At 35.2% G+C, this 26,807-nt stretch overlaps 2 protein-coding genes across 7 annotated transcripts in view; one reads left to right on the top strand and one right to left on the bottom strand.

The window, feature by feature from the left end:
- Window positions 1-26,807, top strand: part of LOC134794278 (CUGBP Elav-like family member 4) — an 883,344-nt gene that overhangs the window by 120,856 nt on the left and 735,681 nt on the right. For 5 of the 6 annotated variants that reach the window (XM_063766045.1, XM_063766084.1, XM_063766053.1 and 2 more), the window contains one exon: window positions 401-483. In XM_063766045.1, the coding sequence (XP_063622115.1) occupies window positions 401-483 (83 nt within the window). Of the gene's footprint in view, window positions 1-400; window positions 484-26,807 lie in introns of those variants that run through there. The other variant, XM_063766093.1, reaches the window with a different exon arrangement.
- Window positions 1-26,807, bottom strand: part of LOC134794330 (L-2-hydroxyglutarate dehydrogenase, mitochondrial) — a 417,328-nt gene that overhangs the window by 275,588 nt on the left and 114,933 nt on the right. The window lies entirely within an intron of this gene.

Here is a 26,807-nt window from a genome sequence, read left to right as displayed (position 1 = left end):
TCATTTCGATTCGTGTGCGAGCTGCAAAACTTTAAAACCGTATTGGTCTTTTATTTTCATCATATGACAAATTGGTAGTGGGTCATAAACTACAATTTTGTCGGAGGGGTGCTGACCTGCGGTGAGTGTGGCCGTACATTCACTGCAAAGATATGTTTACACTTTTGAACCTTACTTCTTTGTAATAAGGCGAAAAATGTAAACATATTGTTGACTTCGACTGTACATAGGTTCCGAAAATAGGTAGACGGCCGTTTGTACAAAATGAAAAAAATCTATGGTTCGTAACGGAGATTGCCTCACTCAAACTTGGCCGGTATTATCCAACAATTTTTTTAGCTATATTTTTTTTTAGTAATACAACTTTTTCATCATATTAAATGAATGTTTTTTTTCTCAGGGTGCGCCTTCCTGACTTACTTCAACCCGGAGAGCGCGTCGAGCGCGCAGTCAGCGCTTCATGAAAAACGGACGCTACCAGGGGTGAGTACTTATTATATGATCACAATATCACTCTTACATCTATCTATCATACTATCGTTTATTTTAGTTTTTTATGACATAGGAATCAAACGAGCAGACGAATCGCCTAGTTGTAAGTATTCATTCATTTCGTTCATTTCGTTCACTTTGTTCACTTTGTTCACTTTGTTCACTTTGTTCACTTTGTTCACTTTGTTCACTTTGTTCACTTTGTTCACTTTGTCCACTTTGTTCACTTTGTCCACTTTGTTAACTTTGTTCACTTTGTTCACTTTGTCCACTTTGTTAACTTTGTTCACTTTGTTAACTTTGTTAACTTTGTTAACTTTGTTCACTTTGTTCACTTTGTTCACTTTGTTCCCTTTGTTCACTTTGTTCACTTTATTTTATTCATTTTATTTATTTTATTTATTGTAGTGACAGAAAAACGCCCGCAATTGGCCAACTTCGATTTTTGCGGTTATAGCCCAGTACGGGATACAGCGTAATACTACATTGCTTTGCAACTCCGCTAAGATTGAGTGAAAGAGATAGGTGATGCTACGAGTGGAAGAGACGTAAAGATAATTAAGCCAGTTCTACATGTTTTATATTAAATTAATTCAATTATAATGTAAGCGTTCAAGTACGAGTATTGTAACGTAGTACATTTTTCTAAATTTATATTAAGTATTATTGAGATGATTCATAATTAAAAGAAAAATACTTTTTCGTATTGCAACGTTTTTAACAGTGTCCGAAACAAACTATATTAATTGCACTTATTTGCATAATCTGTTGCATTCAGATGCACCTCTAGATGCTTATCTGTTGCCGGGGTTGTCATACGAGTAAAAATAACTAAAACTTGAGATATTTAGATTGTCACTCCAGGAAAACTTTGTATGATTTAGGTATGTTTTTCAGGTAAAAAATAATTTTGATATAAAACAAAACATAGAAATTACAGACTTACAAAGTGGCTCTGGAATGAAACAATATTAGATTTAATGATAAAAATATATTTCTTAGGCTCAGGAGTGAAATTGTCCAAACAATTCAGACAGAATTTTCGAAGGATTTGTGTCTTCAAGGGACTGCCACCCTACTTTTGTTAGGCCCTCAGGGACCTCCATATTGGAGGAGTTCATTCGAGAATGATTTGCACATTTGATTTGGGAACCCCTCTGGGGACACTCGCTCGCAAGAGCACAATTCATGGGAAGACCACACTTTCGACATGGTGGTCTGAAAGATGGAAACGGCTTGAGTCCTTCGGAAGCTCCACTGAGTGAGTACTAATTAAATTTCGTGGTGATCAACTCCACAATGGCGCGAAACGTTGAGGGTTTGTTCTTAACCAGGTTTTGGTTCTTTGCAGAGTGACTCCTGCTCGAGGGAAGGGAGCGCTCCGCCAGAAGTCTTAGCAGCTTTCAGTGCGGTGAGCTAAATTTACAATTGTTTCGTTTCTTCTCTAGCGGCCATAAAGGGCATCGGCTAATATAACCTTTTCTCGGTTTACAGGAGCCGGGAATTTAAATTAAATTTAAATTAAATTTATTTCATCATTTCAAAAGCTTGGAAGTAAATTTATGAATATTGTTTGGGAGACCTCCTGGATCGAGGAATTAAGCATCCCATCTGCCTCTGCCACGTCGTCTTGGTACCACGTGCGCGGCCCCTGAGCTCTACATCTCTGCTCAGCTTCTAGCCTTCTCGGGGAAACCAGCCTGACACCCCGCAGCGTCTGAGGAAGGTTTTCATCCTGAGGTCGGTCCTTTCCATGTTTTAATTTTGTAGGGCATCAGCACCAGCTGTAAAGTGTAGAGTGAATTTAAAACTATGAGCAACCATTAAAGTAGCATAAAGACTTTTGAAAATCCTGGTACATCGAATTTAGAGTTACAATAATTTAGTTCTTAACTAAGTAGAATTCTGTGTGAAGCTTTATTCTGGACCTATTAAGCGGCCCCGCCGTCCACTGAGCTAAGTTCTACCATTAGGTGTCGTCAAATCAAGTTAGAGGTTCACACAGAGGTCATAAGTTTAGATTAAGCCACTAACATTGCATAGGCAAGATTTTAGTAATAAATAAAGTTCCTTAAATATAAATTTGTTCGCTTTTTATCTCCCAAAACAGGTTCCTCCAGCAAGCAATTTTTGACACCACATTTTTACTAATTAAGTTAATTTTATTTTCTGTGCTAACGTGCTATGCTTTATTGAACAAGCCGGAGCTTTGCAATCATATTTACCTTTAAAAATAGCACGTTTCACTGGCGCCCTGGGAATAAGCTTGCTGTAGGAAATAGGGGAAATTTCATGTACCAGGAAAGTTGTGAAATATTTACTGTGTTACTCACCTTTTTGTTTAGTGTTGGTTGCTCTTTATACATTGAATAGTTTTTAGATATCATAATTTGAAGATTTGATTGCAATTCTGCTGTTTTGCTACACATTTATTTGTTGTTTTTTGGAAGAGAAAGTGACACACACTTTTTGACTTTTTGAGGTTATATTGCCAACCGTAAAAAATAACGTGGTTTTGCACTTTGCACCAAGTATATGTTTTGAAATTTCACTGATTTTATATACTAAGTTTTGATTTCAACATTTGATGTGAATTTGTGTCGTTTTTAAGCATAAAATTGCAATTTAAAAGGTTTTTGTGCATTCTTTTGTCGGTACGGACTTATTACAAAGATATTCCAATTTCAGTACACACAATTATTTTAAGAGTATTTGCTTACATTTATACTGTCAGCTCATTATTACATATTTAAAGTGAAAAGCATTGGATTTTGTGGGAAATATTACATTCTTGGATTTTTGTGGTATTGTTTGGAACCAATTTGATGGTAGCTTTCACTTTGCAAATTTAAAAAGAAAGTTGACGTTTGAAAGTGCACACCTGTCAGTTAGAAATCATTTTCGGTAGTAAAAATACTTTACTCATTAAGGATTACAGTTACATTATTTGTAGATTCAGATTGGTTTAAAGAAAATAGTACACTATTTAGTAGTATTTATTCTTTATAAAAACAATATAAGTGATACAATCATACATACAAAACACATTGTTAATACCAGAATTTTCAATACAACAGTTGATAAAATAGTTAAAAATGGAGCGCAGCATTCAATTTCACAGTCTTTTGAAGGATGAGTTGATTTATGAGGTTCAAATTCGGTCAGAAACTCCTGCAACCACAGTTGACGCTTTGAGAAAGCAACTTAGGTCTCTTATTTTAGAAGCTCCTAGCGAGGACATAGTGGGAACTGAACTGTCAGCGGAGTCGGAGCTAGGCATTGTCTCGGAGAAAGTGATCGATTTGGCTTCCATTGTTGACAAATATTGTGAGACAAAGGAGAGATATTCTTTAAGTCGCGCTAAAGCCCTTGGGTACCATATTTATCACCGTCTGGCCAGGGTTCAGCCGGAACGCAACCAGACATTGTTAGAACTGAAGACTAGTTTGCAATCCAAGCTTGAGACTTTATTGGCGAAGATTGAGGGTCCAGGTTCAGGTCCAGCAGCACCCAGTGGCAGCGCGGAGGTTTTAAATCCAAATCCTTTGGTCTCAGGAAGTAGTTCTGAAATGTTAACAAGCGGTATTAGGGAAATGCAGGTTCAGTGCTCAAGTGATTTGAATATTTCAAAATGGCAGGTTAAATTTAATGGTTTAACAGACCCGCGCTCATTTTTGGAGCGCGTGGAGGAGTTAAAGGAAGCAAATGGGGTTTCAGATGCCAAACTATTTAGGGCGGCACCACATTTATTTGTAGACTCGGCGTTGTTGTGGTTCAGAGGTGTCAAGGGTTCGGTTTCAAGTTGGCAGGATTTAAAGTCACTTTTATTAGATGAGTTTGTCCCCGGTGACTATGATTTTAGGCTGAGACAGGAAATTCAAGCTAGAACACAGGGGGAAAACGAACCCATCCATTTATATTTTGCGGTAATGTCAGGAATGTTTGCAAGATTAAAATCAGAATTCGAGAAGTCTAAGTTTTTCAGGCAGTCCATAAAATACCTCGGTTACGTCGTGGACGAGTTCGGGTTGCGTACTGATCCTGATAAGGTTTCTGCCGTTCTAAACTTCCCCACACCGACGAACGCACGTGACGTAAGGGCATTCTTAGGAACGTGTTCTTGGTATCGACGGTTTATCCGAAATTTCGCATCTATAGCCGCTCCTTTGAATAAACTTACGTCACAGGGCAAGAAGGCGCCACCTTTCGAATGGTCTGCAGAAGCAGAGGAAGCATTTAAAATTTTGAAGAACGCTCTAGTGACGGCACCCATTTTGGCGGTACCGGATTTTAAAAAAGAATTTTCTGTACATTGTGATGCCTCTTCGTACGGAATTGGTGGAATGCTTTCTCAGACCATCGAGGGTGTTGAGCATCCGATCGCATACGTTAGCCGCGCCCTAAACAAAAGTGAGCGAAATTACAGCGCCACGGAAAGGGAGGCTCTTGCGGTTATATTTTCAGTGGAGAAATTTCAGGCGTATTTAGGCTCACGTAAGTTCAAAGTAATCACGGATCACGCGTCACTCAAATGGTTCATGAATCTTGAAAACCCGTCAGGGAGGTTAGCTCGTTGGGGTTGCAGACTGTCTCAATTCGACTTTGAGATTGAGCACAGAAAGGGATCGCTTAACGTTGTGCCTGACGCACTGTCAAGACTTATGCAAGTAGACGCAGTAAACGTGACGAATGATGACGCTGAGCCAGATGAGTGGTATGATAAGATCTTCAATGGTTGTAGATCTTTTCCCGCGAATTTTCCAAATTTTTGTTTAAAGGACGGGAAACTTTTTAGACTTTCTAAGTCAAAGTACAATCTGTTGCGAGAGTTCGATTGGAAGGAAGTGGTGAAGAAGTGTGACCGTAAGAGAGTTTTGCAGCAAAATCATTGCGAAGCAACCGCTGCTCATTTAGGTGTTTTTAAAACTCATCGCCGGTTGGCGTTGACCTACTTTTGGCCTGGTATGTACAAGGATGTAGTCGAGTTCGTAAAAGCGTGCGATGTCTGTGCAGCGTACAAGCATTCGCAAAAACCGACTGCAGGCCTCATGGGACAGCCAAAGGTATGTAGACGACCATGGTTGGTAGTTAGCATAGATCTTGTCGGTCCACTGCCGCGCTCTCGCGCAGGTTATACATTTTTATTTGTTGTTACATGTTGCTTTTCGAAACACACACTGCTATTTCCACTTCGCCGCGCTACTAGCGCTTTGGTGGCGAAGCATTTTGAAAACCATGTCATTTTGGAACATGGCGTTCCTGAAACCGTGATTGCAGACAATGGAACGCAATTCACGGGATCAGAGTTTAAGCAGTTAATGAAACGCTACAACGTACCTAACATTTTTTATGGCCCGCGCTATACTCCGCAGGTAAATTTAGTCGAGCGTTATAATAAAGTAGTAATGACCGCCGTAGCGTCTTACGTAAAGGACAATCACCGTACATGGGACGAAAAGCTGCACCAAATCAGGTTTGCGATAAACAGTGCAGTAAGTGAGACCACCGGGTATTCTCCTTTCTTTTTAGTGCACGCTAGGGAACCCGTCATTAACGGCTCGTTTTATAAAGATACTGATAAGCAGTATGCTGTGGGTATGCCTAGAGAGGAGTATGCAGGCGAGTTTGGTTGTATGAGAGAGATTTTTGAGCAGGTTAGGTTACGTATGCTGCAAGCACATGCAACAAATGCCAAATATTATAATTTGAGACGCCGAGAGGCGAAGTTTTCAGTAGGGGATATTGTTCACAAGCGTACTTACACGCAAAGTGACGCCTCTAAGTTTGTTATGTCAAAACTCGCACCTAAGTATGAACCGTGCAGGGTTAAAAAGGTTTTATCTCCTTTGGTTTATGAGCTTGAAAGGCTGGATGGTCACCCAATTGGGTCGTGGCATATTAAAGATTTTAAGTAGGAAATGGAAGTTAGGTTTCGAGGTGGAAGTTATCTCTGGACGCAAGACCCCGAGTCACTTTGGCTTGTCGTCTTGCCGCCAGAGTTGACAACCACTATCACCTACCTCTCATAACATAACAAAAAAAACAGTTGAGATCGTTAGTAGTGTTAAATATTCGGTAAATATTTAATTCACGAATTTTGTTCGGAATGTGGCGAACAGGAAAAACTGTTTCGTTATTATTTTTTTGCATGGGCGATGAATGTTTGAGTCTGTTAGTGCGTGATGTATGTGCGATGCGATCGAAGCTGTGCTCAGTCTCAGAGCGATATTGGGATATAGGAATTAGTATGGTTTTAGAGCTTAGGGGAGTTATCCTTGGACGCACGATCCCTCGTCTTGTACCAGTCGTCGTGCCGCCAAGGACGACAAACCACTCACCTGCTAAGTACCTCTCAACCCCAACATCGGAGCTATCTTTAATATGACCAAATGGTAACGCGTTGTTGCGCTTTGTCCGGTACTTACCATACCCGACAAACATCGAAATAGTACTTTGTTTGTTTTTGTTTTTAACTTAGTGTATTTTTTTTTTAAATCACGTGTCGTTAGGCGTAAGACCTAACGATTTTTTTTAGTAGTACTATTTCGCATGTTGCCGTACCCCGGTTTTGTTTAGGTATACCATATTTTTGGGGGTGTTGTGCAACATGATTTTGGATGTTTCGTTTCCTCCGACAAGTCAGTCGGGGACAAACTTTTATAGGTAGAGATTGAAACTTAAGTTAGCAACTTTGATGGTTTGAAACTTAGATTTGGTTGGATTGTTTTCCGGTTTGGATTTATGGTTGTTGGAGTCGGGTGATGGTTATTGCCTAGACTTCATCATTTTGCCCGGTCAAGAAGAGTTTATATTGATGAATGCTGAATATCGGTCCTGGCGGTTGGATTTGGCTTTCTCAGCACAACAAGCTTTTACCGCGTTGTACTGAGAAGGCCAACGGTTGGTTCACTGGTTTGTAAGGTATAACGGAGGTTTTTTCTATGTGTTGGGCAGAGGCCGCATAGTTTTTTTTCACCTTCCGTATGTTAACGTGGGTTCGAGATTTTCCTTTTTGGTCGGTTGTTTTTAGATTCGGTTAATCCATGTTTGTGGAAACGGTAGTTTAAATTTTTTTTTGATGATATATGTATCATAGAGTCCTTAGACTCCTGAGAGTCAGAATCTCGAAGCCGCGTTAGGTTTTTGTTCAATTTGAATAGCTTGTGTAGTAGGTTAGTTTTCTTGCCTTTGGTTTGTTGTTGGTTTGGTTCAAGTCGCTGAGGACAGCGAGCGGTTCACCTACGTTGAACCTTAAAATCGGGGAGGGGGGTATTGTAACGTAGTACATTTTTCTAAATTTATATTAAGTATTATTGAGATGATTCATAATTAAAAGAAAAATACTTTTTCGTATTGCAACGTTTTTAACAGTGTCCGAAACAAACTATATTAATTGCACTTATTTGCATAATCTGTTGCATTCAGATGCACCTCTAGATGCTTATCTGTTGCCGGGGTTGTCATACGAGTAAAAATAACTAAAACTTGAGATATTTAGATTGTCACTCCAGGAAAACTTTGTATGATTTAGGTATGTTTTTCAGGTAAAAAATAATTTTGATATAAAACAAAACATAGAAATTACAGACTTACAAAGTGGCTCTGGAATGAAACAATATTAGATTTAATGATAAAAATATATTTCTTAGGCTCAGGAGTGAAATTGTCCAAACAATTCAGACAGAATTTTCGAAGGATTTGTGTCTTCAAGGGACTGCCACCCTACTTTTGTTAGGCCCTCAGGGACCTCCATATTGGAGGAGTTCATTCGAGAATGATTTGCACATTTGATTTGGGAACCCCTCTGGGGACACTCGCTCGCAAGAGCACAATTCATGGGAAGACCACACTTTCGACATGGTGGTCTGAAAGATGGAAACGGCTTGAGTCCTTCGGAAGCTCCACTGAGTGAGTACTAATTAAATTTCGTGGTGATCAACTCCACAATGGCGCGAAACGTTGAGGGTTTGTTCTTAACCAGGTTTTGGTTCTTTGCAGAGTGACTCCTGCTCGAGGGAAGGGAGCGCTCCGCCAGAAGTCTTAGCAGCTTTCAGTGCGGTGAGCTAAATTTACAATTGTTTCGTTTCTTCTCTAGCGGCCATAAAGGGCATCGGCTAATATAACCTTTTCTCGGTTTACAGGAGCCGGGAATTTAAATTAAATTTAAATTAAATTTATTTCATCATTTCAAAAGCTTGGAAGTAAATTTATGAATATTGTTTGGGAGACCTCCTGGATCGAGGAATTAAGCATCCCATCTGCCTCTGCCACGTCGTCTTGGTACCACGTGCGCGGCCCCTGAGCTCTACATCTCTGCTCAGCTTCTAGCCTTCTCGGGGAAACCAGCCTGACACCCCGCAGCGTCTGAGGAAGGTTTTCATCCTGAGGTCGGTCCTTTCCATGTTTTAATTTTGTAGGGCATCAGCACCAGCTGTAAAGTGTAGAGTGAATTTAAAACTATGAGCAACCATTAAAGTAGCATAAAGACTTTTGAAAATCCTGGTACATCGAATTTAGAGTTACAATAATTTAGTTCTTAACTAAGTAGAATTCTGTGTGAAGCTTTATTCTGGACCTATTAAGCGGCCCCGCCGTCCACTGAGCTAAGTTCTACCATTAGGTGTCGTCAAATCAAGTTAGAGGTTCACACAGAGGTCATAAGTTTAGATTAAGCCACTAACATTGCATAGGCAAGATTTTAGTAATAAATAAAGTTCCTTAAATATAAATTTGTTCGCTTTTTATCTCCCAAAACAGGTTCCTCCAGCAAGCAATTTTTGACACCACATTTTTACTAATTAAGTTAATTTTATTTTCTGTGCTAACGTGCTATGCTTTATTGAACAAGCCGGAGCTTTGCAATCATATTTACCTTTAAAAATAGCACGTTTCAGTATTTACCCGCTTTTGGGAATATTACCGGGAAGAATGGTAATTTACTGGTAATATTCCCAAACGGTAAAATACCGGTAATGGTATTTTACTCTCGGCACATCACTAGTCGTAGGTATAGGTCCAGAAATTCCGCGACCACTAAAGTGTCATTCTATGGAACTTACTAGCTATGTAAACAAACCGCCACACTGAAATCATCATTCAGTGACAGTTTTAATATGGCGGTTTGTTTACATAGTTAGCAAGTCCTATAGAATGACACTTTACCAATATAACTGTTATATATTATACAATCGTGATTTAATAAAGAGTTTCTTAGTCGAGTACCGTGTTTAGGCAACGAAGCTTGCTGAGTTGCCTAAGTAAGGTACGAGATTGAAAAGCTTGATTATATCACTATTGTATACAATACTTTTTCTACGAATCAAAAAAAATAATACTTTAAAGTGTTTAAACTAGTAGAATCATATAGGTAAACAAACCAAAAGTATACAGCTTAAGATACGCGAGCAGCCGCTCTCCGGCCGCGGCCCGGCGGGTTGGTCAACGACACCTTCTTGTAACTCATGAGGCCCTGGTACTTGCTCCTTGCTAAATTAAATTTTTAAACAGTTTTTTCTCGATTTTAGCCACCGTAGCCTATGGAGACTAACAACTAACGCTAAGTGGTTTTCGTAGTGTATGGATGTTCCTATATTAAGTTTGTCACATGCGCGTTTCTGACTTATGAAGCAATTGTTTCTACAGTACAACCTAAAATAAATAATTAATTTGAGCTATGGTTTTGTTTCGTCCTATTGACCGCGGCGAGCTGCAGTGATTGGTCAATTTCATTATAGTTGACTAAACTGTATCGAAATGAATATTATAGTTGAGTTGGGAGCCCATACATTAATACCCAAATGCAGTTTGGTATACGAAATCTTAATTCAAGAATTACAGTCGACGAGTAGAAAAACTAAAGTAACTATCATTTAGTTAAGTAGACTCTTACACAACCAGTGATCAACGATTCGGTAGCCACTACAATTAAAAGACAATGTTGTTTACCTTATCAAATATTTTTAGGTAGTAGTATTTATATTTCATCGGCGGGACTGCAATATTATTATACGCGTGCGATAGAGATAGGAACAGGTGGGTCAATGTACCTACGAAATTATTAATGATTAGTTAGCGTCCTCGCTTTACTTCTACTTAGCCGCTGACGGAGGCTAGATATTTATATAAGTATAATTATACAAACCATCTCATTTTTTCTCATTCCATTAAGAAGCACAGGCACATATCCAGAGTCTCGTTTTTTATTGTAATTTGTTTACTCAAGGCGACAAGTGTTGAACCTTAATGTAGTACCAATACAAAGCATTTCATTCTAGAATTGCCATACGCCCAAGATGAAAAGTAAACACTGTGGCAGCATTGTACTGCCGCTATACCTATAGACTCAACATTGAATCTTTCTTACAGACTACGCATTAAATATCAAATTCATTCCTATTATACCTACCTATGCTAATAGCAACACACATAGGTACAGTACAATTATGTGCAAAACTGTCCCAATAATAGCATCTTAGTAGTTAGAATGTGGAGAAGTTGATGTCGATCAAAGGTTTGGAGATTTTTGAGTTGTGTCAAGGTCCTATCATAACAAAATCCAAACATTAATAAATGTCAAGTCTTATCGGCCTCCTTCGTGACCTGTCTATTTTGTAGTTACTTTTTAGTTGTAGGTTAATTAGTAAATAAGTAAATACTAACACTAGTTATTAAATAGGTAGGTACTTAGCTTAAGATAAACTAACAAAATCTATGGATTGTTAAAATCTGAAATAAATGATTGAGTATTTAATTTAATTTATTTAGTGGAGGTAATGTTTTTAGTGCGTAAGAGATCTGTGAGAGCCAGTATGCGACCACTATATGGCTATGTGATTCTTGCAATGTTGCCACAAGTGAGACTGTCTTCCTATCCGTGCCGTGGTTGCTTTGTATTCTGAATAGTGCGAGAGAAGGATAATTAAACGGTGAATTAACTGTCTGTCTATGGGTTGCTTCTAGTCGGTAGTGACAATGTGTGGAAGTGTGAAGTGTGTAATTTGACGTTTATGCTGTCATTTCTACACTCGATTGCTTGCTTAGTTTGTGCAGTTAGCTTAATCTAACTCTAGTCATAGAGATATAAGTAAGCTTAGAGAGCTTACTCCATACATAGATAAAACCCATTTTAAGCGAGGTTTGCAAAAACTTCAACAAATATTAAACTATATCGACTTTTAAGCCCCGCACATGTGGTCCCAATTTAGGCGAAAGCTTTCCGCGGCTCGAAATAAAGTAATTGTTCTGAAAATTTAAGTGGACGTAAAAACTCGGCTGGGGACCCTACGTTTAAAACATGACATAATGTTTTTACTCTTATGGCTATACTAGATTTTGATGAATTTCGTAAAATGACTTGATCTGTGTTATTTTTTTTAATTATTAGATGGAAAATGTTAAAAATTAATAATTCATTTATTATATTTATTTTGGAGACATGAAATATAAATCGAAATAGTACATTTTAATGCAAGTGCGCGAAACATGCCATTACATACGAGTCCCTAGATGTTTGTTAATTATAACATACATCACATCACGCTATAACATAAATCATAATTAATGAGCCGTATGCGAATAAACACACTGAATAAGTAGTAAATTACAGTTATATCAATAATACATTTGCACGAAAATCGTAAAATAAAATAAATATTGGTTACTATACATAAGCTGCGAATATGGTTTACGGATCCATTCCATCCTTATTAATGTAATAACTCTCTCTGTCTGTCTGTTATGAACGCTGAACCAATTAAGATGAAATTTGAGGCTCGGAGAAGGACATAGGAGTTTTTAAAAATCATCATCATTCCACGCCGACGAAGTTGCGGGCAAAAGCTAGTACAGGTTAATGTTTATACCCCCTTATTGATAGAATAAATAAACGGCAGGGGGGGGGGGGTTAAACGTTATCGCTGTTCTTTGTTGGTCTCCAAGACACAATGTTTACTCACGGTAGGTATACGCCGCGAGGGTCTTACCGTCATAATAGCGAAAATGACCAGCGCCTTGCGACGAATTATACGGCCATGAATAATGCATGTGGGCTCATACGCGGCCCGTTTTTTACCATTTGCCACTTAAACGTGACATTCACGGCTATTTATTTGTATTAAAATAAAGCTATTTTCGCTGTCTGTTTGTGGAAAAGGAATGTGATGATTTTTTTTTTAAACTGACTGTATTAATTGATGCTATTTTTACCGTAAAACCACCAAAATAAATTCCAAAAGCTACCAAGTTACGGTCTAAAATGAACCCGAACCGTTATACTTAGACGTAATTATTATTTGAATGCCGTAGTAGTTATATGGAAAATCATATTTATAAATGAAAGGAAAAACTCACAAAACCAAAAAGAATGTGGGTATTATTGTATACTTAGCAATATGTATAGTACTTTATTAAGCATAGTTGCGTTACTGGATTATATCTACGGGGTTTTACAGTAGGTACCTACATAAACGCATATTACATGTTTCGCATGTAATTGACATTAATTTTGCATGGCTAAAGTAAGTTTTCCGTTTACGTCAACAAAAGCCCAGGGTCCGTTTATGGCAGGTTTAGTCCGAGATGTTTTATAACAGCTATTATCAATGATCTTTCAACCCAGAGGGCAACTATGCGCTTCATACGTCATTAAATTATATTATTAGTGGGATTCCGGGTTTGAACCCACTACCTCCCGTTTAGAAACAACACGCCTTACCGCTAGGCTCTCAGTGCTTAACTAGTTACCACATAATCTATAATTTACTACATGAAATGGGCATTTTTTAAACTCTCTTTCACCATAAAAAAATATTATTTACTTACAGATGAATATGCAAAAACCTATAAAAGTAAGCCTCAGTTAACGCAGGTCCGCAAAGCCAGGGATATACTAGGGGCCAAATATCTGGCGACAAATGTCGGCGACAAGTCAAGCGAAGTCGAGCGATGTATTTGGTGACATCGCGCGACGTCAGGCGAAGTCATGCAACTTCGTGAAACTTCACCTGAAATACTGGTGACATTACACGACTTTGTTAAGGATGTAAATCAAACATCAAGTTCGGGCTGAGACTGACTCGAACTTTATTTATCACATGCGTATATCACAAATATCAGATCTACCCACAGACTTATGACATACACTGGCGACTAGTGTCGCGTGGTGTTACCAAACATGTCGAGCGAAGTACGGCAACGTCGCGCCGCCGCTTCACCCGACGTCGCTGGTGACATATGTCGCCTAGTGTATTCCTGACTTAATAATAGCTCTATATTTTTTTGTAGGGTCCCGTACCCGAAGAGTAAAGACGGGACCCTATTACTAAGACTCCTCTGTCTGCCTGTTTGTCACCAGGCTGTAATATCTCATGGACCGTGACAGTTGAAATTTTCACAGATGATGTATTTCTGGTGCTCTATAACAACAAATAGGTACTAAAAACACAATAAAATAAATATTTAAGTGCTTTTTTGCCGTTTTTTGCGTAATGGTACGAAACCCATCATGCGCGAGTCCGACTCGCACTTGGACGGTTTTTGCGTTTAATTGTTTAAGCTCGTGAAATGGTTTCAGAGTAATGTGTTTCGTCGTCATGATTAAATGTCGACGAGCACGCATTATTATCGAGCAGGTAAGTTCTACTTAAAAAAAAAACCTAGCAAATAACATAATAAAATTGCGGTTTACGATTTATGACGTATTAAAAAAAAAACTACTTACTAGATCTCGTTCAAACCAATTTTCGGTGGAAGATTGCATGGTAATGGACATCATATATTTTTTTTTGTTTTATCATTCTCTTATTTTAGAAGTTACAGGGGGGGGGGGGGCACACATTTTACCACTTTGGAAGTGTCTCTCGCGCAAACTATTCTGTTTAGAAAAAAAATATATTAGAAACCTCAATATCATTTTTGAAGACCTATCCATAGATACCCCACACGTATGGGTTTGATGAAAAAAAAAATGTTGAGTTTCAGTTCTAAGTATGGGGAACCCCCAACATTTATTGTTTTTTTTTTCTATTTTTGTGTTAAAATCTTAACGCGGTTCACAGAATACATCTACTTACCAAGTTAACAGTATTAAGTGTTAAGTCAACAGTATAGTTCTTATAGTTTCGGAAAAAAGTGGCTGCAGTGACATACGGACAGACAGACAGACAGACATGACGAATCCATAAGGGTTCTGTTTTTTGCCATTTGGCTACGGAACCCTAAAAACGCAAAGCAATAAATCGTCAACTAAATAAACATCAAGTGAAAACCCAACGCAATGCGTTAAGTTAAAAGCCTACGCGGCGTGAAGCTCAAGTGTTTTAATTTTTGATCTGAACCCTAATCTTCCCATAAACTCAAACTGGAGTTCCTCGTATTCACCCTGAATATAAATTGTGTCATTTCACGAAAACCCTAATGGAAAAGCAGATTAAATAATTCACGCGTAAGAAATTTTGAGGCCATAAAGGCATTCATAAATAATAAGGTTACACATCGAGGCGCTTTCGAGAATGTATTTAATATTTTTTCTATCCCTTGTCGCTTAAAATATTCCCTATACTGTAGGTGTATAAATCATTGATAAAATTTTGTGTTGACAATGATTTATGAAGTTTAAGGAAAAAATTCAACAATATTTTTGTGTTTAGATAACAAAGGTTAGGACTTTCCCGCTTTGTTTTCGGCTTTATGGGCACTCTACGTATAGGGAATTCCTGATAAAACAACAAGTTGACGTGGTGTTCGTTTATGTTGATTCCCGAACAGTTTTGGATGAATTTATTATTTCGCCACGCATTTTTTGGAGGCATTTTATATGGATATTTTTGCCACAGGGCATATTGAACCGGGGTGTAAAAGGTACCTACTTGTTTATTTTATGTGCTCTGGAAATACAATCTTTATATCAGTATTTTATTCTTGTAGGTAACTACATTTTTGTTAGCGATACGTGAAACTAAATCCATACAAAATTAATTAAAACTGTATTCCCAACCTGATTTCTAGTATGTTTCTAGTACACATCTAGGTTCGGCCTTCTATCGGCCAAACTTTGTGAAAATATATTATTGTAAGTACATAGTTCAATTCAAGTTAAAAAAAATGTTTAAGTATGTTTACATTTTTTCAACAGAAATTACATCCAAAATTACAACAATTCATCTTGGGCATAACTCGCCTTAGCGTTCAGAAAGAAATCTGCCGCAGATGTAGTACATAGTTATTTTCCTTCGTATTTTCACGGAAACGTACGAACGTGTCTCGCTATTTCAGTCAGTCTCGGCACAAAAAGTACTGACGTTGACTGAATTAGCATGACAAATACGAACGTGTCCGAGAAAATACAAAGGAAACAATTATGCACTACATCTGTACCAATGCTATGTGCGACTCATACTTGACTAAAATGAACGCTTTAGAGCGGTTTCGTACTACGTCCGATCCGAATCCGATCCGAACCCGTGAAAATATGGTCCGTAGTAGCCGTAGAACTATTTCTATGGTAAGTTACGCACCGCACACGTTGAATGACGGAAATAAATCGGATGACGGAGATCGGATCTAGTGCGTAACTTACCATAGAAATAGTTCTACGGCTACTACGGACCATATTTTCACGGGTTTGGATCGGATTCGGATCGGACGTAGTGCGAAACCGCTCTTAATGGCAAGTGGCTTAATCATTAATTAAAACAGTCGCTAGGTACCCTTATCGGACATTATCGGCGAGGTCAACTAGTAGGTATAAAGTAGGTGTGTAAGGGTTGCAACCGCGCACAGCCCTATCCAGAGTGACTTAATTTACTAACAAAAATATGCAAATGGTATGCAAATTGCTGGTGTGTTTTTGCTTTAGAAAATCTACAGTTTTGCTGGCGGGTTTTTGGAAAGTAGCAGGTGAATGTTGCGGTGTGCTTTCGTTATGCTCTAGGGTCAAACACAAAATGCCCAAAAAAACTTCAATATAATGTTTTTGGTGTCCTAATAGTGTTTGACCCTCTAGAACATTTCCCGTGAGTTCACCTGGAACATCATTCAAAATTTAATAATATATTATATTATGTATATTACGCATAATTATAATTATATTTGTAACAAACTGTGCAAACACTTAAGTTTGATGTAACGGACTTAAGACATAAGTAATATCTATTATATTTTGGCTATGTCGGATTTTCTATTCTATTTTTCTATTTTGTTTGTTTACATTATGAAAGTACATTGATCAACTACTAAAATCTGACCATTAAAAGGGAATTTTGAATGGGAGTTGAATGGAATCAGCGAACATGGGGGCTATATTATATTTCACGCGGGCGAATAACAAGTATTTAAGTTCCCCAATAAGAAAATTATTTTTGTTCCATAGTCTTTATATACGCTACATAAACCAAAGAAAAAAGCGTAAAAGTAAAAAAAGGTTGTTTCCAACCAACCACACATTCCAAACAGTAAAGCTTGTAAAGATAACGTTTTATCATAAAACTTTTATATGCGGTTCCTCGTGATAATATTTTCATAGTAAAATTTGGCTTAGACATATCCTCGGGACATCTCCTGGGATCGCCTCAGCGTACATATGTTATTCAACCGTTATTCAGCACTCCTGTCAAAAGCACCGTCTCGAAAACCGTTACTTATAAGAACTCTAGCTGAGTATGATTGTTATGGGTTTAGAGATCTAGTTACACTAGTTATAAGCTAAAATGTTATGTGAATAAGACAGTACGTGACCTTTGAAAAATCATAACAAATACGTGTTTTGTTTGCGTGAGAAACAAAAATGCTAGAGTTTTTTTTTATTATTTAGAATCGCCGTTTGGCTGTTAGGAACGCTTTGGCGTGTTAAATATTGAATTTTGTCGCCGCCGGGGAGAAGTGACACGACGTGGTATTTAACTGATTATGCCTAGGGGTTGTAATTGATTCACTAAAGCGACGGGGAATTATACAACGCACCATAAATAAAAATATGAAAGAAGAACGAAAAATATATGAAATTGCTGGGGTCTGGTTTTCTATTACAAAAATGAAGGCGAAAAAATGTACATAACTGGGTTTTAAATACTTGAATATGAATAAAATTTCCTCATCATTTAAATGATGATTAAAAACTGTAAAAATACAGATGGTAGTTGTATTTTAACTCGCTCTTACCTAATAAATAATTTTGTTAAAAAACTTAAATGGTTCATATTACAGTAGAAACTATTCCCCGATTCTGGCCCCACCTCTCAGTGGTCGCCGATCCTGACCCCAGGGCCGATCCACCGCCCCCGGTGAACCTAAAAAAAAAAAAAAAAAAAAAAAAAAAAAAAAAAAAAAAAAAAAAATAGCCCCCCATTTGAATTGATTGCGCTAGGTCTCAGCAGTGCCCGGCGCCTCCTTCAGGTACTTACGAAATACGCTAATTAAACAATACACCTTGCTCACCACGGTAACAATAGGCTTATCGACCCTTTTCTATTGTTCGATCTCGACTCGGGCGCGTTATTGTGTTACCGAGAATACTACCTGGACCCTTCACCCACCGACGTCTTCATTCATGCCTTCTTTATGTGTGTATTATACTGTAGGTGTTTGTGATAGGTATTAGCGATAGGTATTTGCAATAGGTATTACCGATAGGTATTTGCAAAAGGTACTTATTTGCGATTCATTATCTTATGATCTTACAACCTCTTGGAGCTATTTCGATTTATAAGGAATACAGTTCTAACCTAACCTAACCTAATTAGAATTTACACAAGTAATCCGTCGGTAGCCTAAACTAACCTAAACCTTCTTTTACCAAACCTAACTTGACCAAACCTAACTAAAATCAACCTAACTTCTCATTTCAAACTAACCTGCTTTCACCTAGTCTTCGTTCAAGTTATGTTTTAACCTAAATACCTAAACTTCTTACCTATCCAAACTAAAGCATCCTACATATCGTATACATACTTACCTATATTGTGCATATTGTATTGTGTTATTTTATTTAGTTTTACCTATTTCTAACTCATTATTTTTGTCTGCGATAAATGCAATTCTACTTGTTTCTTTGTATTATTAAAATAATAACGAGGCGTGTGAGGCATTTCTTGTGCACTTGTTTTCATTGTTATAACAGCTTAATTGCTTTATTGATAGACGTCTATTATATTTTATGCTGACAATGGATTATTATGTGGATATAATTTGAGTTTGAGTACAGGGAGCGTCTGTTTAGATGAACTTGTTGAGACATGTTACTTTGTATGATTTAAAAAAAATAACGAGACGTGTCAACTGGTTTCAACATGATTTAGTCTAATACGTCGGCATTTCTTGTGTGTTGGTATTCATTGTTATAACAGCATAATTGCTTTATTGATAGACATCTATTATATTTTATACTGACAATGGATTTATTGTTTCCTATTATGCTTTTGAATTTGGGTTTTAGTAAAGAGAGCGTCTGTATTAGATGAACCTGTTGAGACATGATTTGAACGATACTGTATCCTGCTCACTATCACAGTATAAAAGCCGAAGAGAAATGGGTTTGAGTAAGTATTACTGTCGTGGCAGTCCTCTGTATCAGAGCTCCTTGTATCTACTGCAGTATATAGAAATATAGTGTTAATTCAACAGTGAAGTGTTTAAGTGTTTATAGAAAGACCCAACAATGGATGTAAGTATGTCTTTTATTACCGTAACTTACTTTGTTTTGTTTTCACTTGTGTTCTTTGTGTTTTAATTATCAAGATTGTAGACAGTGTGTAAATTATTGTTTTATATTGTTTCAGTTCACTGAAAATACTTTCAAGAACTATTACTACCCGGATGATAATAAAGACGAATCAAGCGATGAAGAGGGTACGCTTGGTCTCAAAGTTAAACAAGCCATCGCAAAGAAACGTTCAGGAAACAATATCGATAGCTTCTTTGAACGACCTAAAAAGCAGTCTAAAGTTGTGAAACGGTCTTCAAATGTGAGCAAAAGTTCACCAGACGGTGTTGCAAACTTGTCATCCGGACAAGACGACGGGGCCTATGCGTCACATTTGATTAAAATCGAGATATATGATATGCATAAAATCAAAAACGTCCCACCCATGGAACACTGGAAGCATGCGGACTTCAGATTGAAATATTTTGCGTTGGAAGACGATTTGGAGCTACAAAATACGCGAAATATTATTTATAACATAACAAAGCAATTAGCTTCTAAGGACAGTAGTGTGAAATATTTTATAGATAATAAGAAACAGTGATAGTTATAATTATTAATGATAGTAGTAGCTTAATGATTGTGTTAACGTATTTCTCATTTTTTACCTCTCCTTAAGTACATTTTCCATGTAACAGATTATTTTTATTGTATCACATTACAACAAGTTTTAATTTAATACTTCTCATTTGTAAAGATTACAGTCCCCACTCTTAGAAATCTTATACCTGTAGTCAACTATTTAAATGAAAGAAAGCACTGTATGATTTCTCATTTCATAATGGACTCTTTGAGTTGTGATGTCTACGATCTTGAACTTATCAGACTCTGTGAAGAAATAGAAGAAAATGAAGATCTATGCGAGGCTGCCCGTCTTGTGAGCCAACTACATCGAGAGGCGTAAGTAAAAGTGTTCCTGTTCATACATGTTTATAACTCTTAACCAGTACCTGTTTAACAAAGGATGGGTTCCTCCTAACTTGTTGTGACCAGAACTTATTGTTATGATAAACGTGGGGTGGGAGAGTGCTGATTATATAAGCGGGGTATCTCGAGTTCATATCATTCAGTGTTTTGGTGCCGTGCTTGTACTGTGATATCCTTTTCCATAATGGTGTTTACTTACTATCATATTGGTCTCACTTTGCCTCGTGATAAGATTGAGGAATTAAGTAAAGAATTTATTTTAGCATATTTTCATAGAAATATAAGAATGTGGTATATATCAAACAAATTACCTCACTCGTTACTGGAAGATTCTGATATTATACCGTATTATACACCATGTGATGGGCATATCAAAAATTCCAAGGGGAATACTCAGTCATCAGATGTGATTGATGGAGTTTTGATGATGCGGGCCTATTGTCAGCAGTGTCGAAAAGACTTACGTTAGTATATACAACCAACCGTTTTAGTAATTATTTTTATTTTATCTGTCAATAAGATATTTATGTTTATTATGTATTGTTATAGATCTTCTCAAATAGGACGGGGAGTAAAAAGGACAGCTGCAGTTTTGGAGACCGAAGAATTCTTGGTGAAGAAAAACCGTTCAGCAGCTGCTGAACCTGTAGCATCAACATCATCCGAACCAGTTCCCGATGTCATTGTGAGTACAAATAATAATCATGAAATTGAATGTTCTGTGTGTAATAAGTTTGTTTCTAAAAGATATTTTAAAAATCATTTAAATAGTAATCTTCACAAAAATAATGTTTTAAGGGCTGACATTGAATGGGTTAATGTTCAGTTAATTGAAAATGCTTTTAAGAATAGGGTGGCCACTTACAGAATACTATTAAATGAAAATGTTCACCAACCATTTACTCCCGAATCCATTTTACTAGGAAATAAAGATAAAATCTTTGCATTATTGGATCGTTCCCTCACAGATCACCATGCTTTAAAAGTAAACTTTATTTTGAATGCGGATTTTACTCAAGAGAGCAAACAAGTAAATAATACATTTGATTTCCAATTATGTAACAATGTAGTTGATGTTAGCAGCGACAAAGTTGATATTTTCGAGTCAGTTGTTAAAGATATATTAACAAAATTATTTAACTTTGAGAGAAAAGACAGTGGATGGAGTTTAGTAAAATTTAACTATCTAGATGTCAATGTAAACAAATTTAATCCATTGCGTGGTTCTTCCTATATCGAATTACCACGTGATATTCAGAACAGAAAAGCAGTTATTAATGTAAAAAATAATGATCATGAATGTTTTAGATGGGCTGTATTGTCAGGCTTGTATCCACCTACAAGTCATCGTTCAAACACTACGAAATCGTATATAGCGCATAAAAATAAATTAAATTTTAGAAATTTAACTTTCCCACTTAAGGTTGGAGATATTCAGAAATTTGAAAAAATGAATGATATAAGTATAAACGTTTTTGGTCTTGAATACAATTCGAAAAGTAAAAAACATGACGTAGTAGGCCCATTACACTTAACAAAGTGCAAAAAAGCTACCCACTTAAATTTATTGTACATATCCAAAGACAGTAAGGGGCATTATTGCTATATCAAAAATTTATCTAGGTTAGTATCTAAACAATTATCAAATACACAGCATGCTGCACATATTTGTGATGGTTGTTTGTCGAACTTTACAACTCGCGACAATTTAATGAATCATCAAAGAAACGATTGTTTCCATGTTTGTACACATTTACCTTCAGAACAGGATAAAAAGAAAAACTGGTTCAATGAAAACGTTTCCTCCAATATACTTACTTTCGATAATTATGAACGTAAATTAAGGGTACCTTTTGTTATTTATGCTGATTTCGAGGCCTTTCTAAACCCGATTCAAACAGGTACAATTAATCCTACTACATCCTCAACAACAAATGTACAAAAACATGAGGTATATAGTTTTGGATACTACATTAAATGTTCTTATAATGATAAATTGTCAGTGTACAGAACATATAAAGGCAAAAATTGCACCCAGGAATTTATGAAGTATATGGAACAAGACTTAAAGGCCATTTGTAGGAGAAATACTTTTGTAAAAACTCCATTGCCTTTATCTAATGCAAATAATGTGCATATTGCTCAGAGTAGTACATGTTATATTTGTGATAAAAATTTAAACGAGGATTCAGTCATTTCCTATAATTACCATACTGGTCTTTATGAAGGAGTGGCACATAAATTTTGTTCTGAAAAATACAGGTCACCTAATTTTGTACCTGTATTTTTCCATAATTTGTGTAACTATGATAGTCATTTTATAGTGCATGGGCTTGGTTTGGCGGAAGGCGACATTGAACTGATTCCAGAGAACAAAGAGAAATACATTTCATTTTCTAAGAGCTTACAAATAAATAATCGCACAATTAAATTGAGATTTGTCGATTCACTTAAATTTATGTCCAGTAGTCTTGACAAATTGGCAAAAAACTTGTTGCCTGAACAATTTCATGAATTAAAATTGAATTTTTCATGCGAGGAGGATTTTAAACGCTTATTACGAAAGGGTGTCTATCCCTATGAACACATGTCATCATACGATTCTTTAAACTTAACAGCTCTTCCCTCTAAAGATGATTTCTTTAGTTCCTTGTCTGATAGTCACATCTCAGAAGAGGATTATGATCACGCAAAAGATGTTTGGTCTCATTTTCAATGCAAAAATATGGGTGATTATTCTGATTTATATTTAAAAACTGATGTTCTATTACTAACTGATATATTTGAAAATTTTAGAAACCTTTGTCTTAAGACCTATGGATTAGACCCCGCTCATTATTATACTGCTCCGGGATTAAGTTGGGATGCAATGTTAAGAACTACAAAAATAAAACTCGAACTCCTAACTGATATCGATAAAATAGCTTTTATATCAAAAAATATTCGAGGTGGCATATCACAATTAGTGATGTGCCGAGAGTAAAATACCATTACCGGTATTTTACCATTTGGGAATATTACCAGTAAATTACCATTCTTCCCGGTAATATTCCCAAAAGCGGGTAATATACTTGTACTTGAACGCTTACGTTATAAATGAATTAATTTTTTAAAAATATGTATAAATGGCTTAATTATGTCACTAAATAAAATAAATAAAATAAATAAAATAAATAAAATAAATAAAATAAATAAAATAAATAAAATAAATAAAATAAATAAAATAAATAAAATAAATAAAATAAATAAAATAAATAAAATAAATAAAATAAATAAAATAAATAAAATAAATAAAATAAATAAAATAAATAAAATAAATAAAATAAATAAAATAAATAAAATAAATAAAATAAATAAAATAAATAAAATAAATAAAATAAATAAAATAAATAAAATAAATAAAATAAATAAAATAAATAAAATAAATAAAATAAATAAAATAAATAAAATAAATAAAATAAATAAAATAAATAAAATAAATAAAATAAATAAAATAAATAAAATAAATAAAATAAATAAAATAAATAAAATAAATAAAATAAATAAAATAAATAAAATAAATAAAATAAATAAAATAAATAAAATAAATAAAATAAATAAAATAAATAAAATAAATAAAATAAATAAAATAAATAAAATAAATAAAATAAATAAAATAAATAAAATAAATAAAATAAATAAAATAAATAAAATAAATAAAATAAATAAAATAAATAAAATAAATAAAATAAATAAAATAAATAAAATAAATAAAATAAATAAAATAAATATAAACAAAAAACAAATATACACACTCAAAATAAGAATATAATTATATCATTTAAGCTATAAAAAATTACCACTTAACGTATAAAAATGTCATTGTACTACACCTTACCTACTCATAAAAATGCGATGATTATTATTAAATCAATGTGATTTTTACATTTTCGTTTTAGTTTTACTAAAAATCTAGTATTATTCATTGAGTGGTTTTGACTGGAACTGGTTTTGACTATGCCCACTTGCCCAGACAAGGGGAATACTTCCTAGTAATATTGGTAAAATACCGAGTAACATTGGGAAAATTACCAGTAGTTTTGGGAATTTACTAGAAAAGTAAACCTATGTTGATTTTTTGCACTTCGTATGATGCATTTGTTGACAAGTAGTGATTTAATGTAAAACAACTTATGTTGACATTTACTTAATTTGAATATTACCGTAAATTACTGATTCTGGGTAATCTTACCGGTAACATTACTGGGTATTTTACCACCTTGGGTATTTTACCGGTAACGGCACATCACTAATCACAATGTAGTAATAGATACGCGAAGGCTAATAATATTTTTTTGGAAGATTATAATCAAAATATCCCATCGTCATTTCTTATGTACTTTGATGCAAATAACCTTTACGGGTGGGCTATGTCTCAATGTCTTCCTACCGGTAAATTTGAATGGGTAAATACAGATACTGACTTTAATATATCTGATGACGCTGATCATGGCTTAATTTTAGAAGTTGATCTCGAATACCCTAACGAGTTGCATGACTCTCATTCAGATTTGCCATTTTGTCCTGAAAACGTTTGTTTGGGTAATTCCAAAGAAAAAAAATTAATTCCTAATTTAAATAAAAAAACCAATTATGTCATTCATTATAGAAATCTAAAACAGTGTTTGAAGAATGGTTTGAAATTGAGTAAAATCCATCGCATTCTTAAATTTCAGCAGTCTATGTGGTTAAAAAGTTACATAGATTTGAACACCCACATGCGATCACAGGCATCATCCGATTTTGAAAAAGATTTCTTTAAACTAATGAATAATTCAGTGTTCGGTAAAACCATGGAAAATGTTGCAAAACGCGTAAATGTCAAATTATTAAATCACTGGGAAAATCGAGGAAAAACGCAGGGGGTTCAATCTTTGATAGCGAAACCTGAGTTCCATAGTTTATCCATATTCTCTGAGAATTTAGTGGCCGTTCAATTGAATAAAACTAAAATATTTTATAATAAACCGATTTATCTGGGATTTTGCGTATTAGATATATCGAAAACTTTGATGTATGACTTTCACTACAGCTACATGAAAACCAAATATCCAGACAACCTTAAGCTTCTTTATACAGATACTGATAGCTTAGTATATCAAATTTTCACGGAAAATTATTACGCAGATATAAAATCAGATCTTAATTTATATTTTGATACATCTGACTATCCTCCTAACAATAAATATGATTTGCCGTTAATAAATAAAAAGCGATTAGGGTTTTTCAAAGATGAAAATAATGGTAGAATTTTAAAAGAGTTCGTAGGTCTGAGATCTAAAATGTATACCTTAGATGTTGAAAAATATGACGAGAATGATGAGAAAACTGAAAAATACGGTGTTTTATCAAAAGCCAAAGGAGTCAATAAATGTGTTACAAAAAAATTTACTCTTGACAATTACAAAACGTGTTTATTTAATAAAAATTTGCAACGCGCTCAAATGCTAAGATTTAAGTCTATAAAACATATAATATTCACTCAAAAAATAAATAAAATATCATTATCGCATGAAGATACAAAACGGTACTTATTAGAAAACTCTTCTGACACTCTAGCGTGGGGTCATTATAAAATACCGCAATAATGAAAAAGTTTCAAAGTTGTAATATAATCACACAGAACATTCGAATTTTAAATTATTGTTTGTACATTGTATATTTTTAAGGTATTACTTGTAAACATGTAAAAAATGTATGAATTTTATTTTATTGTATCTTTTAAGGTATTTTGTAAATATGAAACAAAAAAATAATGTTAAAAGTGTGATCATAAATAATAAAAAAAAAATTACGTAATCATTTTGTTTTGTTTTTTTGTCTACTATATCTGAGTTGTTTAAATAGTAATCATCTTTCTGAATATTACCATTTAAAGTCCATCCGTTAACATATCAACACTCACCCACACACATACACACATACACATAGATTACGATATTTAATAATGATTCACTTTTATCATCCTTTCACCACCATTGTCGCAGGTCCTAGTGGGTGTGGTAAAACGCAATTTGTTACAAACTTTTTGAATAACTCCAAAGAGATATGTAATGTTGAATTTGATGAAATTATTTGGTGTTATGATGAAATGCAACCTCTCTACAATCTGGAAAATGTAAATTATAGTCAAGGAATACCAGATTTTTCAATTTTTGATGGGAAGAAACCTAAACTTCTTATTATAGATGATTTGATGAGAGAATCAGATGGACGAATCGTTGACATTTTTACGAAAGGTAGTCATCATAGAAACTTAAGTGTTTTTTATATTACACAAAACGTATTTCATCAAGGTAGAGGTCAACGTGATATTTCATTGAATACAAGCTACATTGTATTTTTTAAAAATCCCAGGGATAAAACTCAAATACGCTACCTGTCACGACAAGTTTACCCAGAAAACTCAAAGTTTGTGGACGAAGCCTACAAAGATGCTACAAAGGAGGCTCATGGTTACCTCATGATTGACCTGAAACAAAATACAAATGACATATGCCGTTTTAAAACAAAAATATTTCCGTTTGATGGGCGTTGCACAGTGTATGTACCTAAAAAGGGGTTTAAATATGATAAAAATCACCATATTTTAGTCAGTTCTACATGATGCATGCAAGAGTAAACACATATAAACATTTACTTGAAGCATTGCAGT

This window comes from Cydia splendana, chromosome 1 (assembly GCF_910591565.1).
Source record: "Cydia splendana chromosome 1, ilCydSple1.2, whole genome shotgun sequence".
In the NCBI taxonomy this organism is placed as follows: Eukaryota; Metazoa; Arthropoda; class Insecta; order Lepidoptera; family Tortricidae; genus Cydia; species Cydia splendana.
This window is presented reverse-complemented; position numbering and strand designations above follow the sequence as displayed.